This window comes from Moschus berezovskii, chromosome 21, assembly GCF_049115385.1.
Source record: "Moschus berezovskii isolate FMDL1 chromosome 21, NW_MosBer_1.0, whole genome shotgun sequence".
Classification (NCBI taxonomy): Eukaryota; Metazoa; Chordata; class Mammalia; order Artiodactyla; family Moschidae; genus Moschus; species Moschus berezovskii.
Genome location: NC_142480.1, coordinates 13817173 through 13831846, shown reverse-complemented (window position 1 = coordinate 13831846; position 14674 = coordinate 13817173). Strand labels below are relative to the sequence as shown.

The 14674-nt window shown below is 43.1% G+C and overlaps 1 protein-coding gene across 2 annotated transcripts in view; it reads right to left on the bottom strand.

Moving 5' to 3' along the window:
- PPP4R3A (protein phosphatase 4 regulatory subunit 3A) overlaps nt 1-9618 on the bottom strand; it is a 35440-nt gene extending 25822 nt beyond the window's left edge. For both annotated transcript variants that reach the window (XM_055418388.2, XM_055418389.2), the window contains exon 1: nt 8668-9618. In XM_055418388.2, the coding sequence (XP_055274363.1) occupies nt 8668-8809 (142 nt within the window). In that variant the 5' untranslated portion in view covers nt 8810-9618. The remainder of the gene's footprint in view (nt 1-8667) is intronic.
- Nucleotides 9619-14674: the final 5056 nt, after the last annotated feature.

The following is a 14674-nucleotide window of genomic DNA, read 5'->3' as shown; positions in this document are numbered from 1 at the left end:
CATTGTATATACGACCACATCTTCTTTATCCACTTACCCTTCTATGAACAAGTTGTTTCCATGTCTTGGCTACTGCAGATAGTGCTGCAATGAACACTAGGGTGCATATCCTTTCCAATTATAGTTTTCTCCAGTAACATGCCCAGGAGTGGGATTGCAGGATCATATGGCAACTCCATTTTTACCTATTTTTTTGGAAGAACCTCCATACTGTCTTCAGTAGCGGCTGCACCGATTTACATTCCCACCGACAATGTAGGAGGGTTCCCTTTTCTCCACACCCTCCCCAGCATTAATTGTTTGCAGATTTTTTTGATGATGGCCATTCTGATTGGTGTAGGGTGGTACATCCCACTGGTGTTTTTGTTTGCATCTCTCTAATTAGCAATGTGAGCATCTTTTCTTGTGCCTGTGACCATCTGTATGTCTTCACAAAGAACAAATTTTAAACCTAGATTTATACCTCTCCGCCTCCGTTCCGTTCCGTCGCTCAGTCGTGTCCGACTCTTTGCGACCCCGTGGACTGTAGCCTACCAGGCTTCTCCGTCCATGGGATTCTCCAGGCAAGAATACCGGAGTGGGTTACCATTTCCTTCTCCTGGATCTTCCCAACCCAGGGATCAAACCCGGGTCTCCCGCATTAGAGGCAGACGCTTTAACCTCTGAGCCACCAGGGAAGCCCACCTCTCCGCCTGGAGAGGTATAAATTGTGTTTAAACTGGAATCAACCAAGTCCAATTGAAGGACAAGTTCTGGCCCAAAATACTTAAGAAGCATTTTCTCTGCAGCTGTCTCTCATCCAAGGCTTTCATCTCCTATTACATTTAACAACTGTTTTATCCATTCTAAATAGCGGCCAGACACTTGAGGAAAAGGTGCGCTAACATTTCCAAATTGTACTAGCTTTGCTTTAAATTCATTTACTAATTTTGATACTGCCCTGTGTTAGTAATTTACTGACCCTTCACTATCATGTATTCATAATGGTGCTAAATAGTATTGAATATATATAGTAAAATATCAGTATTTGCCAAGTTGTGGTGACTTCATTTGCAAACACCCAATTTAAAAATAGGCAATGGTTCTGAATAGATACTTCTCCAAAGAAGATGGCAGTAACAAGAAAAGATGCTCAACATCATTATTCATTAGATAAATGCAAATAAAAACCAAGAAAAGATAACCATTTCACACCACTTAGGAAGCCTATAATCAAAGACAGGTAATGACAAGAGCTGGCAACCATGTGGAAAAATTGGAACCTCAAACATTTTTCTTGTGGGTATATAAAAAGGCATCTACTTAAGTTTGGCAGTTCCTGAAAATGTTAAGAGTTACCAGCAATTCCACTCCTAGGTATATACAAGAGAAATGAAAACATGCCCACACAAGTATGTGTACATACATTCACAGGAGCATTATTCATAATAGCAAACAAATGGAAACAATCCAAAGGTCCAAATACTGATGAATACTATTCAGCTATACAAAGGTATCAAGTTCTGATCCATGCTATAACAGATGAACCTTGAAAACATAATTGAAAGAAGCCAGTCACAAAGGACCACATATTTTAGGCCTGTGTTTATATGAATTGTCCAGAATACGCAAATTTAGTGGATTTGCAGATTAGTGGCTGCCTAGGACTGGGAGGAAGGGGGAACAAATGGGTGCTAATGGGTACATGATTTCTTTTAGAGGACAAAATGTTCTCTCACTGTGGTGATAGTTGCATAACCCTGTGACTATACCAGAACATACTGAATTATACACTTTAAATGAGTCAATTAGCTGGCATGTGAATTCTGTTACCAAAAAACCCCCTAAAGTGTAAATATTCATACAACGGAATACCATACAGCATTGTTAATGAACCAAACATATGTAAATACAATAATGTATATGAATCTTACAAACATGAATGAAAGAACCTTCAGACAAATGTATATCCCATAAGTCCATTTCCGTTCCGTTGCTCAGTCGTGTCCGACTCTGCGACCCCGTGGACTGTAGCCTACCAGGCTTCTCCATCCATGGGATTCTCCAGGCAAGAATACTGGAGTGGGTTACCGTTTCCTTCTCCAGGGGATCTTCCCGACCCAGGGATCGAACCCGGGTCTCCCGCATTGGAGGCAGATGCTTTAACCTCTGAGCCACCAGGGAAGCCCATAAGTCCATTTACATAAAGTTAAAACAGTGCCAAATATTAATCTATGGTGTTAGAAGTTTGGTTTATTGTGGGGAAGCGGGAGAGAGAGTGACTGAAGAGAGACATGAATCAGGCTTCCAGAGTGCTGGTTATGAAGAGTTGTTTTTTTTTTTTTAAGAGAAGGGGTAAAACAACACATGGCATAGGGGCTGGAACTATTTTATCACTTCAAGTCGTGATTTCAACAAACACATACCTGATTTGGCAGCTGCTGAAACAAAACATCCAGCATTGGTAAAACCATTACTTTTTAAGAACCAGTTTCCATCCCCACCCCTTTTCATTTGTTTCAAAACTCTCAGTAATGTTACAGCATTAGGAGGACTAGAAAGGAAAAACCAATTACAAATTAACTGAAGTTTGAAGTGTTCCCTCCCAAAGTGCTGGCTAAAACAAGGATAAGCACATACCAGAAGCTTCAGGTGTTAATAAGTTTTTCTTTCTCCTGGGGCATTCGAGATTCAGGGGAAGTATCTCTCCTAAAACCCATTTCAGCCACATCCCAGGGTTTTAGTCTAAGATACAACTTTAGGTAGTCCAGCTCTGGTCCCCAAGTCCCATGGTCCCTAAGATGTCAGTAGGTTGTAGAGGCTGCACCATGAAAAGCAACCTTTTAATTGGGAGGCTAAGTAAGATAATAATAGAAAGACATCATGCTGACGCATGGCAGAAACCAACACAATATTGTAAAGCAATTATCCTTCAATTTAAAATAAATAAAAATAAATTTTAAAAGAACCCAGAAAGACATATTTCTAGTTTTATTCCTAGCCCATCTGTTAGGTTCCCCACCCCCATCTCTCAGTTCTTATTAATCATTAAGTTATAAGCACTTATCCAATCAACCAAAAAGAACCAGTTGAGTGTCAACATGTACTTACACAATCTTTCCCTCAACAAGTTTGCTACCAGTCGCTACAGTAGTGAGAACAGTAGTTCCATCCTAATGAGTGTGGAAGAGGGATGCAGAGTTCAACTGTAGGTGAGAGCTATTTATCATGGTTGCAGAGATAACAAAGGGAGAAAGAAGAGAATAATCCTTAACAGGAGACCTTAAGCAAGATCAAGGGAGTTAAAGGAGACACATGCTTTTGATAATGGATAGATCCAGCATATATATCTTAATAACTGAATCACATACGCAGAACAGCTCCTCACCCCAATTTGAGAAACATATGCATCCTCTCCAATGAAAAAGATGCCTTCTTTTATCCTCCAAGAGGAATTTCATTCTCACCGCCCCTCCAAGATACCATCTCTTCAGACATCTGAGAAACCTCACACATTTGAGAAAGACACTCTTACACAGACAAGAGAAAGACAAGCCTAGAGAGCAAACCCCAGTATCAAGACTTGAAAAAGGCCTTCCAACTTGAATGACTCAGAAGGAAATGTGGAAATGCAAAAACAAGAGAGATGGATGAAGCTAAGGGGAATGTGTCAATTAAACTTTTCACTGTAGAATCTATCACAGCAAAATCAACTACCCTCAGGTGAACTAAAGAATACTCCTGCATAGCAAATGCTTGCCAGTTCATCCCAAAGTTCTGATGCGCCCGCAAGTCGGTATTTATGCATATATATACTTCAAAAAATAAAAGAAGGTCCTTAACTCTCATTTACTATTACCAAAACTGAATTATCAGCACAACCCTTTTGGAGGGTCATTTATCTTTATCTATGAAGCTTTTAAACACATATTACTCTTTAGTCCAACAATCCTGCTAGGAAATTATCCTACATCCTCATACAAGTGCCAAGCACATGAATAAAGATGTCATAAGCAGAAAAAGGAGGTCTATACAGTCAGGAAATAGGAAGACAATGGTAAAGAAGGGGAAATGCCCACTCATAACATAATCAAGACAATCACAGGTAAAGCTATCATGGGCTGACAGCAAGAAAAAGTGACCATAAACCAGTGCAACTATGAGTATAAATAATTAAGTCATTAAAAATGTTCCCTCTCTACTTCACATCTTGGGTCTCCCATAAAATAAAATGTGATAACTTCTCTAGTATCTTGTTGCAAACTCCCAACACAACCCTATCAAAACGAGACAATCACCTCCAGGGATAGGGTGAGAGCAGTTAGTACACGCAAAAGAACTGAAGTGAGAGAACGCAGAACTAGTGCCTGTAGTATGGATCCAGCTGGGGACAGCTTGTTTGATTCCCAGTTCTAAAAAACATACCCAGACAATATGTGTGTGCTCAGTCGCCAGGCTACCCTGTCCATGGAATTTTCCCCACAGGAATACTGGAGCAGGTTGCTATTTCCTATTCCAGGGGACCGGCCCCGCCCAGTTTTTGAACCTGCATCTCCTATGCACAGCATTACAGACAGGATTCTTTAACCACTGGGGAATAATTCATGCAAATCTTTTAAAACAGAAAGATTTTATATTAAAAAAAAAAAATCTAGGTTTTTGGCTGGGTACAGGAAAAAAAGACCCCAAAACTATCCAATCAAAGAATCAATGCACCAAGACTTAAAAGTTAGAAAAATAATACCTCTCGGGGTTGCTTTTGAGTATTAACTGAATATATAGTGCCTGACCCAGAACCTAACATGTAACCGGCACTCAATACTCTCTTTTTTAATAGCATGATCAGAATATCATTTCCCTGGCATCATTTTATTTCTGAATAGTAGAAAAATTAGTATTGATAACAATGATCTAGAAACACATTATAAACAAAAGACTAAGCATCACAGGCTCACTGTACTGCTTAAGAAAAACATTCTAGTATACCATATTTAGGAAGCATTCCATGGTAATTGTTGAGACTTTTAAATCTTCTGTTATACAATTTAATTTAGCTGGAAAATTCACTTGTTCAAAAGGTATCAAAAGGAATTAATGTAAGACTAAAAATCTCACCTGGATAGATTAGTGTAATGCTTTAAACCTATAGTAGTAGATCTGTGTTCCAGGTCCCTCCCACTCAATTTTGTGGACCATAAAGGCACTTGAAAACTAAAATGAAAGCTCAGGAAAAACACTTGGTAGTGTTACATTAAGAGGTCTCACACCTCGGTCAGCCTTCAACACCCTCCACCCCAGTTATACACAACATAGCCGATGCCCTGAACTCTATCACATGCAACAGATGATAACTAAAGGCTTGATTATCCTAAGCCTATTAATTTTCCATAATGCAGGACTACACAAGAAAAAAAGAAAGTGCATTTAAAACATCTTTTCAAAGTGAAATAGTTCTCCCACTGGGTTCTTCGTGGTAGGTAAATTTTGAAATGCTTATTGTTGCAAGATCATATACTACCTTACTGATTTATAAGAATATCATAGAAAATGCTGATTCTATCTCTGTTCATTTCTCACCACAGCAGCCAAAACAAAACAGACTTTCCTACCCAAAGTGTTGACCTCTTCTCCCATAGGTCTATCTACAACCAAGTTCTATCAAGAGGCAGAACAGGATTCCAGTTTTTACCATTAGCTAGCAGCATTACCCTGAACAAAACATTTCCTCATGTCTCATTTCTTCAGGCCTCAAGTAACAGTGAAAATTCAATCTTTTTAACTCTGAATAAACAAGTCAGAATTAAAACTATTAATGTGAATTCATTAAAACTTGATTAAATATTAAGAAAATTTATTGATTTTATAAATATTAATTAAAACTACTGGATGTAAAAAACATAAGGACACTATTCTTGACGACTGGCAAGGAATCCAGAATAAAGAGTACTGATGTGATTTTATGTTCAAAGACATCCTTCAGTATGTGAAGAAATTCCAATTTATCAATTCTAAAATTGGTAAGAGGTGGTAAAAATCACAATGAAAAAAAGAATCATTTGAATATAAAATAAGAGAGTAAGTAACAAACTAATAGGTACAGCATAAACTGGAAGAAAATACACCAAATAATCTTTACTGAAGACGGAAACTTACAAGTACATGGTTATGATAAAACCTAAGAAATTAGGTAATCTATCTTTGTTTATAAAAAAGGATACATTCCAACAACATATTTTGCTAGTAGGAACCCATTGAATAAGGAGGCAAATCAGAAAATGGGCTCAGTAGCTAGTGAGACATCTCTCCTCCAAGGCAAAGTGAGCTACAGACTGTCAAGCCAACTCAGCTTCACAGGGGAAAGGTACATTTGCCCAGAACAACATGGACTGACGGAAGACACAAGTACTTCCATTCAAAAACTGCCTTCTTGATTTTCAGGTTAAGTCTATAAGCTCCTCTAACAAGATAAATGACTCATATGGAAAACCAGAAATAACTTTACATAAAAAGAAAATTCTGAATTATCCCATAATGGCAAGTAAGGGAAGCACACAATAATGGATAACCCAAGCTAGCAGCCAATGCAAAAATTCCCACATGTGGCTTGGAGACAAACTACAACTTTAAATAAAGTTAGGCTACAAACCTGTCTTCATTTCCTTTGAAACAAAACTTGGGTCTAAGTATAAAGCAGCAAATGCAAGTAGACCATGGGTGTTTCAAACACACTGTAGACTGTTAATGATGTTAATTAAATAATTGATAATATGAGATTCAAATCATAGTCTAGAAATCTCATTCAATCTGATAGCTCTTCCCGACCTCAGTTTGAACACTGATCTTCCTTGCTTTTTAATTAACCTAGCTATGTGATCTTTGGTTCTTTAGCTTCTCTGGGCCTGTTTCCCAATCTGTATATATGGCTAAAAATAGTGGCACACAGCAGACACTAGATAACTTATAAATTGAACAAGGGCACAGTCAATTTTTTTAGTTCTTTCCCTAACAGATAAAAATGGGGAAAAAAAAGATTATTATTGTGTTAAAAGAGTATGATTCCCTATGATAATATGACATTAGGACTTAACGCTTTAAAGTACTTTAAATAAAGGACTTTGTATGAGTACAGTAAAACACAGGATGTGAAGTTACCTCTTATTTTAAATTGAGATTTCAAAGAATTCATCTCGAATCCACACATACTTTCATCTTAAGTTAACCAAACCTATAAAGCCTATATTTTCCAACTCATTACATAAAAAGTTTTCCAAACAAGCAAAAACAGAACTTAAAAGTAGTTGGTTATTATGTGATAGTCATATACCAAAGTAAACTAACACTTCACAATCAAACTGGTATTTTAAGAGGCAAGTAATATAGGCCTCAGAAAAATATACCCAATGAATTCAAAACCCTTTAAATGCCTCCAAGAAAAAATAGTTTTTCTTCAATTTTATTTTTGGGGAGCCTTATAAAGTAACCTGTGGGCAATATACTCCAAGTTACCATTTTTCTTTCAATTCAAATTGAAAAGCAATGTCCCTGCAGTCGTCAGTTACAGAATGATGAGCCTTATCTGTTCCATGGAACTGGAGCTCTGGCTAGGAAGTCCAATTAAAATTCCTTAAAATGAGTTTGTAATAATTCAGATACAGAACAACTACAATCATAACCTGAGATAGTTAGCTACCATAAAACTATGGAATATTGTTACAAAACAGGTTTTCAAATTGAGAGCAACAATTTTGAAAAAAGTTTTACCCCATGTGAACTTTTTCTTTAAGGGAAATTCACGGTATGCCACCGGGGGAGTGGCAATCCCTGAAGAGTTGAGTCTTTAAAAATGTGAAAAGCTTAACTTCAAACAACTTGGTCTTTGAACCGTGAGAGCTGTTTCAAAATCTGTGAAGCTTACGCACCACTGGGGCAGAATCGAAAAGTTATAGAGATACTTGCCAACTTCTCCCCACCTGTTAACTAAATCAAACTATGAATACATATTTAAACAATCAAAAAGCTCCGATGACTCCACACTTGCGGAACGTTTACACAGTGAAACTACACACAAAAATCTTCATTTCTAATGAGAAAGACAACTAGCACTGGGGAAACACCCATCTATCTTCTTACGCAAAGAAATATTTTCTCTGCCTAGCGCAGAGTTGCCAGATCCACGAACTAGCGCTGCCAACCTGCAACAGGGTCGGAAAGATGCAGCAGTAATGTGTTGGGGCGGGGGGCGGAAGAATACAACAAAATATTCCGGTTCCAAAAAGCGAAACTGTTAAGAACTTTCTTAGCGCCGAGAAAAGTTTCATGCCTGCTCTACAGATAGATGAACTAAGGCAGGAGATCGGTTTAATCAGTACCTTTCTCAAGGTCACTCGGGTGCACAGGAAAGGCCCGCTCCGGGCTCCCGCGCCCACGTCCCGGCCTCGCCACACTCCCAGGCGGCTCCGCTCAAACACGCCCGGTCCGCTCGCGCCCGCAAGTGCGACCGGGCGCTCAGAGACCTAAACACTCTCCGGGCAGTTCCGGGAGGACAGGGGTGCCGGGGCCCGCCCTGCCCCGAGAAAGCGGCAGCTGCAGCCCCAGCCGCCCCCTCCGTCCTCCCAAGGAGCGGCCCAGGGGCTCCAAAGCACCGGGGAGGTGGCCCAGGGACGCCGGGGAGACGAGGGAGTCACTCACCGTCACTCTCGGCCCTGACGAGCAGAGACATGCCCTTCAGGCGCTCCACGTAGCCGGACGACACATGTCCGGTGCCCCGGTCGTCCCACTGCCGGTCCTCGTTGAGGGTGTAAACCTTCACCCGCCGCCGGGTGTCGGTCATCTTGCCGCCTGCGGGCCGGGCCCCGCCGGGGTCGCCCGGGAAGGGGGTCCGGGGAAGGCGGGAGCACGCCCGCGAGCCGAGGGCTCCTCGGCCTCACTGCCGCCGCTGGCCGCCCCGGGGCCGCGCTGCCGCACGCATGGCCCGCCGCGGGGCCGAGCTCTGGTCCCCGCCTTTCCTCGCCTCTGGCTCCTCGGCGCTATTGTCCAGGCCCCGGGAGCCCTGCCGCCCCAATCGGGGCGCGCAGCGCTTCGCAGCTTCCCGCCCCGCCGCGCTAGGAGCTCGGGGCGCCGGTCACTGCCCTGCTCCCGCCTCCGCCATGATCTCGGCCGAGCCGCTTCCCGCGCCGCCGCCGCCTCCTCAGGCCGCCGCCGCCATGTTTTCCTTCCTTATACCTGGCCCTGCCGCTGCAGCCGGAGGCTGTGCTCCGCTCGCCTGCTTCAAATGTCGAAGCTGGCGGGCGCCGGATCCCGCTGCAACTGCTACCACTGCGCGGGAGACTCCGAGAGCCCCCAAGCGCACGAGAGCTTCTGGCTACCGGGAGTCCCTGTCCCGCCGCCGCCGCCGCCTCTTCCGTCTTCCTCACCGAGCCAAAGCCGCCGCCATCTTGGATCGCCCCTCAACAGTGGCGCGCGGGGCCACCCAGGCAGCGGCTGCAGGGGCGGCCCGTTGGCCCCACCATTTAAAGAGACAGGGGCGAAGCGGTGAGCCTCGCCGCGGCGGAGGCCTTGGACGGAGGCGGGAGGCGGGCCCCGGGTTGCCGAGGTGGCGGGAGCACAGGCAGCGGAGGAGGCGGAACGCTGGTCGCGCCGGTGACGAGCCGGGGCTCCCTCGCGCGCCCCGCACGCACTGTCGTGCGAGCGCGGGGCGGGTGTGCGTCCGTCGCGCCCTGTGTTCGTCATCAGCCCTGCTCCGGATTCGGAAGGGCGTGGAGCCCGCCTCCGGCTGCTGAGCGCTGCGACGCTCTTTGCCCGCGGGGCGCTCGGCGTCTTGGGTTCTGGATCCTGCCGCTGCCTTCACCGGTGGCTCGCGGTCCAGACGCGGGCATCAGGGCATCAGGCGGCTTAGGCCTGGGGTCCTCCCGCGCCCGCCCGCCTCCGCGAGTATCCTGTCCGAGCCGCCTTTGGGGCTGGACTGGGCACCCGGAGCGCAGAGGTCGGTGGCGCCGGAACCCCCTGGCCTCGGGCCCTTTTCCTTTGGGAAGAAATAGAAACGTTTTTAGGCCGGGAGGTCAGCCGCCGGTCCTGGGAGTTGCTCTGGGGCAGGCACTGCGGTGCGAGTCTGGGGCCCTGGGGCAGTTTTCTACTTCTGGTCGTGGGACCAAGCTTGAAATGACAGATCTAGACCCTCCGCTTACAATAGCTGCTACCTCTCCGGTTAAAGCGTCTCTCCAATCCTTTGTCAGAATTGTTTTCTAGCTGTTCATGTTGCAAAAAGAACTTACGGGTTTTACAGAAACAAATGGGGTACTGTATAATCATATTGAGTAATTTTCAACGTTCAGTGTTAAGCACTGTTAACCTTCACGGAAAAATGACGTTCTCATTCCTATCATACAAACAATAGCCACCATTTTACAGGGCTTTTTACTATTTGCCGGGCCGTCTAGGTCATTGCTGGCCACTGGAGGGAAAATGTGAGTTTCATGTGTAGCTTTACGGTAGCCACTTCTTTAAAAGTATGAAGCAACTGCTGAAACTTGTGTTTTTAATGTTTAAAAAAAAATGCCTGCCATGCCAGTTCTGCAAGATTCCAAGCATTAGCCACTGCAGTGTCCCCAAGACAGTGCTCCCTGAGGGGAATTCAGGATGGCGAAAAACGGAAAGTAGTCTGTGCTTTGGATTCACTGGCCCCAAGAAAAATAAGATATACATATCTATGGAAAAATTTCTATGACCCCCAGATTCTAACATCATCCCCAAAGTAGAAAAGCACTAAAATCATTAACTCAAGATGTCTGTTATTTGTGATTTACAGTAATCTTTTTATGCTTCCCTAGGAATGTTTTTCCTAGCAAAAAGTTTGTATATATTCCTGGCTCCTCCCTTACAACTTTGGAGCAGTATCTTAGCACTAGGAGCCTGTCGCAAGGGCTCATCAGTAAGGTCTCTGAATAGAACTTAACTCACAACTTTTACACGGTGTCTTTTTCAGTTGACAGTTGAATGCAAAATATTCAGTATAAAATTAATAAGCTATTTTGAATTATTGTTTTCATGCTAAGTTCAAAATGTGATACGTACTTTACCTTGAGTGTCAATTTCTATTTGGATGCTAAATTTTCACTGGAAATAGATGATGTGGGTTTCAGTTCAGTTCAGTCGCTCAGCTGTGTAAGACTCTTTGCTGCCCTATGGACTTCAGCACACCATTCCTCCTCCCTGTGGGTTTAGGTTTCACTAAATTTACAGCTGAAAAAGTAGATTCACAAACTAAAGTTATGGCAAACTTTCTTTTTTTCCAAAAATAAATCAAGTACCTTTTTTTTTTTTAATTAATTAAAATTCAGTTCAGTCATGTCAGACTCTCTGACCCCCATGGACTGCAGCATGCCAGGCCTCCCTGTCCATCAACAACTCCCAGAGCGTGCTCAAACTCATGTCCACTGAGTCAGTGATGCCATCCAACCATCTCATCCTCTGTTGTCCTCTTCTCCTCCTGCCCTCAATCTTTCCCAGCATCAGAGTCTTATCTAGTGAATCAGTTATTCACATCAGGTGGCCAAAGTATTGGAGTTTCAACTTCAGCATCAGTCCTTCCAATGAATATTCAGGACTGATTTCCTTTAGGATTGACTGGTTGGAACTCCTTGCAGTCCACGGGACACTCAAGAGTCTTCTCCAACACCACAGTAAAAATTAATTAAAATGCACAGTTCAAATTAATTAAAATTAAGATTTATAATTTAGTTCCTCAGTCCCATTAATCAAATTTACAGGGCTTAGTTCTGAAACCAAGCAGGACCCTATGGGACTTCTGGGCACAGAAGACTTTCTGTGTCCCCTGTGCCTTGTTTTCAGGGAATAGATTCCAACCTCCATCACCTTCCCTGAGTCATAAAGGGCACATTGAAACAGTTACTCATAGGGAAGGGCGGGGATACAAGACAGGAAAATAAAAAAGCCAAGAAAGCATTAGTGCAGCCCTGGGGCAGAGTCACCTTAAGACATACACAAAATTTCTTTAAGCTCCTCCTGTAACTAAGTTCAGTTCGATTCAATCGCTCAAACCTGTCCAACTCCTTGCGACCCCATGAATCGCAGCACGCCAGGCCTTCCTGTACATCACCAACTCCCGGAGTTTATCCAAATTCATGTCCATTGAGTCGGTGATGCCATCCAACCATCTCATCCTCTGTCGTCCCCTTCTCCTTCCCTCAATCTTTCCCATCATCGGGGTGTTTTCAAATGAGTCAGCTCTCTGCATCAGGTGGCCAAAATATTGGAGTTTCAGCTTCAACATCAATCTTTCCAGTGAACATTCAGGACTGATTTCCTTTAGGAGGGACTGGTTGGATCTTGCAGTCCAAGGGACTCTCAAGAGTCTTCTCCAACACCACAGTTCAAAAGCATCAATTCTTCAGCGATCAGCTTTCTTAAAGTCCGACTCTCACATCCATACATGATTACTGGAAAAACCATAGCCTTGACTAGACGGACCTTTGTTGACAAAGTAACGTCTCTGCATTTAATATGCTGTCTAGGTTGGTCATAACTTTTCTTCCAAGAGGTAAGCAGCTTTTAATTTCATGGCTGCAGTCACCGTCTGCAGTGATTTTGGAGCCCAAAATAATAAAGTCCGCCACTGTTTCCACTGTTTCTCCATCTATTTGCCATGAAATGATGGGACCAGATGCCATGATCTTAGTTTTCTGAATGTTGAGTTTTAAGCCAACTTTTTCACTCTCCTCCTTCACTTTCATCAAGAGGCTCTTTAGTTCTTCACTTTCTGCCATAAGGGTGGTGTCATCTGCATATCTGAGGATACTGATATTTCTCCCAGTAATCTTGATTCTAGCTTGTGCTTCTTCCAGCCCAGCGTTTCTCATGATGTACTCTGCATATAAGATAAAAAGCAGAGTGGCAATATACAGCCTTGAAGTACTCCTTTTCCTATTTGGAACCAGTCTGTTGTTCCATGTCCAGTGCTAACTGTTGCTTCCTGACCTGCATACAGGTTACTCAAGAGGCAGGTCAGGTGGTCTGGTATGCCCATCTCTTTCAGAATTTTCCATAGTTTATTGTGATTCACACAGTCAAAGGCTTTGGCGTAGCCAATGAAGCAGAAATAGATGTTTTTTTGGAACTCTCTTGCTTTTTTGATGATCCAGCGGATGTTGGCAATTTGATCTCTGGTTCCTCTGCTTTTTCTAAAACCAGCTTGGACATCTGGAATTTCACGGTTCATATATTGTTGAAGCCTGGCTTGGAGAATTTTGAGCATGACTTTACTAGCATGTGAGATGAGTGCAATTGTGCAGTAGTTTGAGCATTCTTTGGCATTGCCTTTCTTTGGGATTGGAATGAAAACTGACCTTTTCCAGTCCTGTGGCCACTGCTGAGTTTTCCAAATTTGCTGGCATATTGAGTGTAGCACTTTCACAGCATCATCTTTTAGGATTTGAAATAGCTCAACTGGAATTCCATCACCTCCACTAGCTTTGTTCATAGTGATGCTTTCTAAGGCCCACTTGACTTCTCACTCTAAGATGTCTGGCTCTAGGTGGGTGATCACACCACTGTGATTATCTGGGTTGTGAACATCTTTTTGGTACAGTTCTGAAGTATTCTTGCCACCTCTTCTTAATATCTTCTGCTTCTGTTAGGTCCATACCATTTCTGACCTTTATTGAGCCCATCTTTGCATGAAATGTTCCCTTGGTATCTCCAATTTTCTTGAAGAGATCGCTAGTCTTTTCTATTCTATTGTTTTCCTCTATTTCTTTGCACTGATCGCTGAGGAAGGCTTTCTTATCTCTCCTTGCTATTCTTTGGAACTCTGCATTCAAATGGGTATATCTTTCCTTTTCTCCTTTGCTTTTGGGTTCTCTTCTTTGCACAGCTATTTGTAAGGCCTCCTCAGGCAGCCATTTTGCTTCTTTGCATTTCTTTTTCTTGGGGTTGGTCTTGATCACCGCCTCCTGTACAATGTCACAAGCCTCCGTCCATAGTTCATCAGGCAGATCTAGTCCCTTAAATTGATTTCTCACTTCTACTGTATATCGTTAGGGATTTGATTTAGGTCATACCCGAATGATCTAGTGCTTTTCCCTACTTTCTTCAATTTAAGTCTGAATTTGGCAATAAGGAATTCATGATCTGAGCCACAGTCAGCTCCCAGTCTTGTTTTTGCTGACTGTATAGAGCTTCTCTATCTTTGGCTGTAAAGAATATAATCAATCTGATTTAGGTATTGACCATCTGATGATGTCCATGTGTACAGTCTTCTCTTTGTTGTTGGAAGAGGGTGTTTGCTAAGAGGGTGTTTGAAGACCAGTGCATTCTCTTTGCAGAACTCTATTAGCCTTTGCCCTGCTTCATTCTGTACTCCAAGGCCAAATTTGCCTGTTACTCCAAGCCTGTTTCTTGACCTCCTACTTTTGCATTCCAGTCCCCTATAATGAAAAAGACATCTTTTTGGGGTGTTAATTCTAGAAGGTCTTGTAGGTCTTCATAGAACCATTCAATTTCAGCTTCTTCAGCATTACTGGTCGGGGCATAGATTTGGATTATGGTGATATTGAATGGTTTGCCTTGGAAAGGAACAGAGACCATTCTGTTGTCTGTAACTAATACACCCAACAAAAGGAAGATGCTGGATTCTTCACTGCAGAGACCACCTGAAGCCAGATTAAAGGAGACCCTGCAT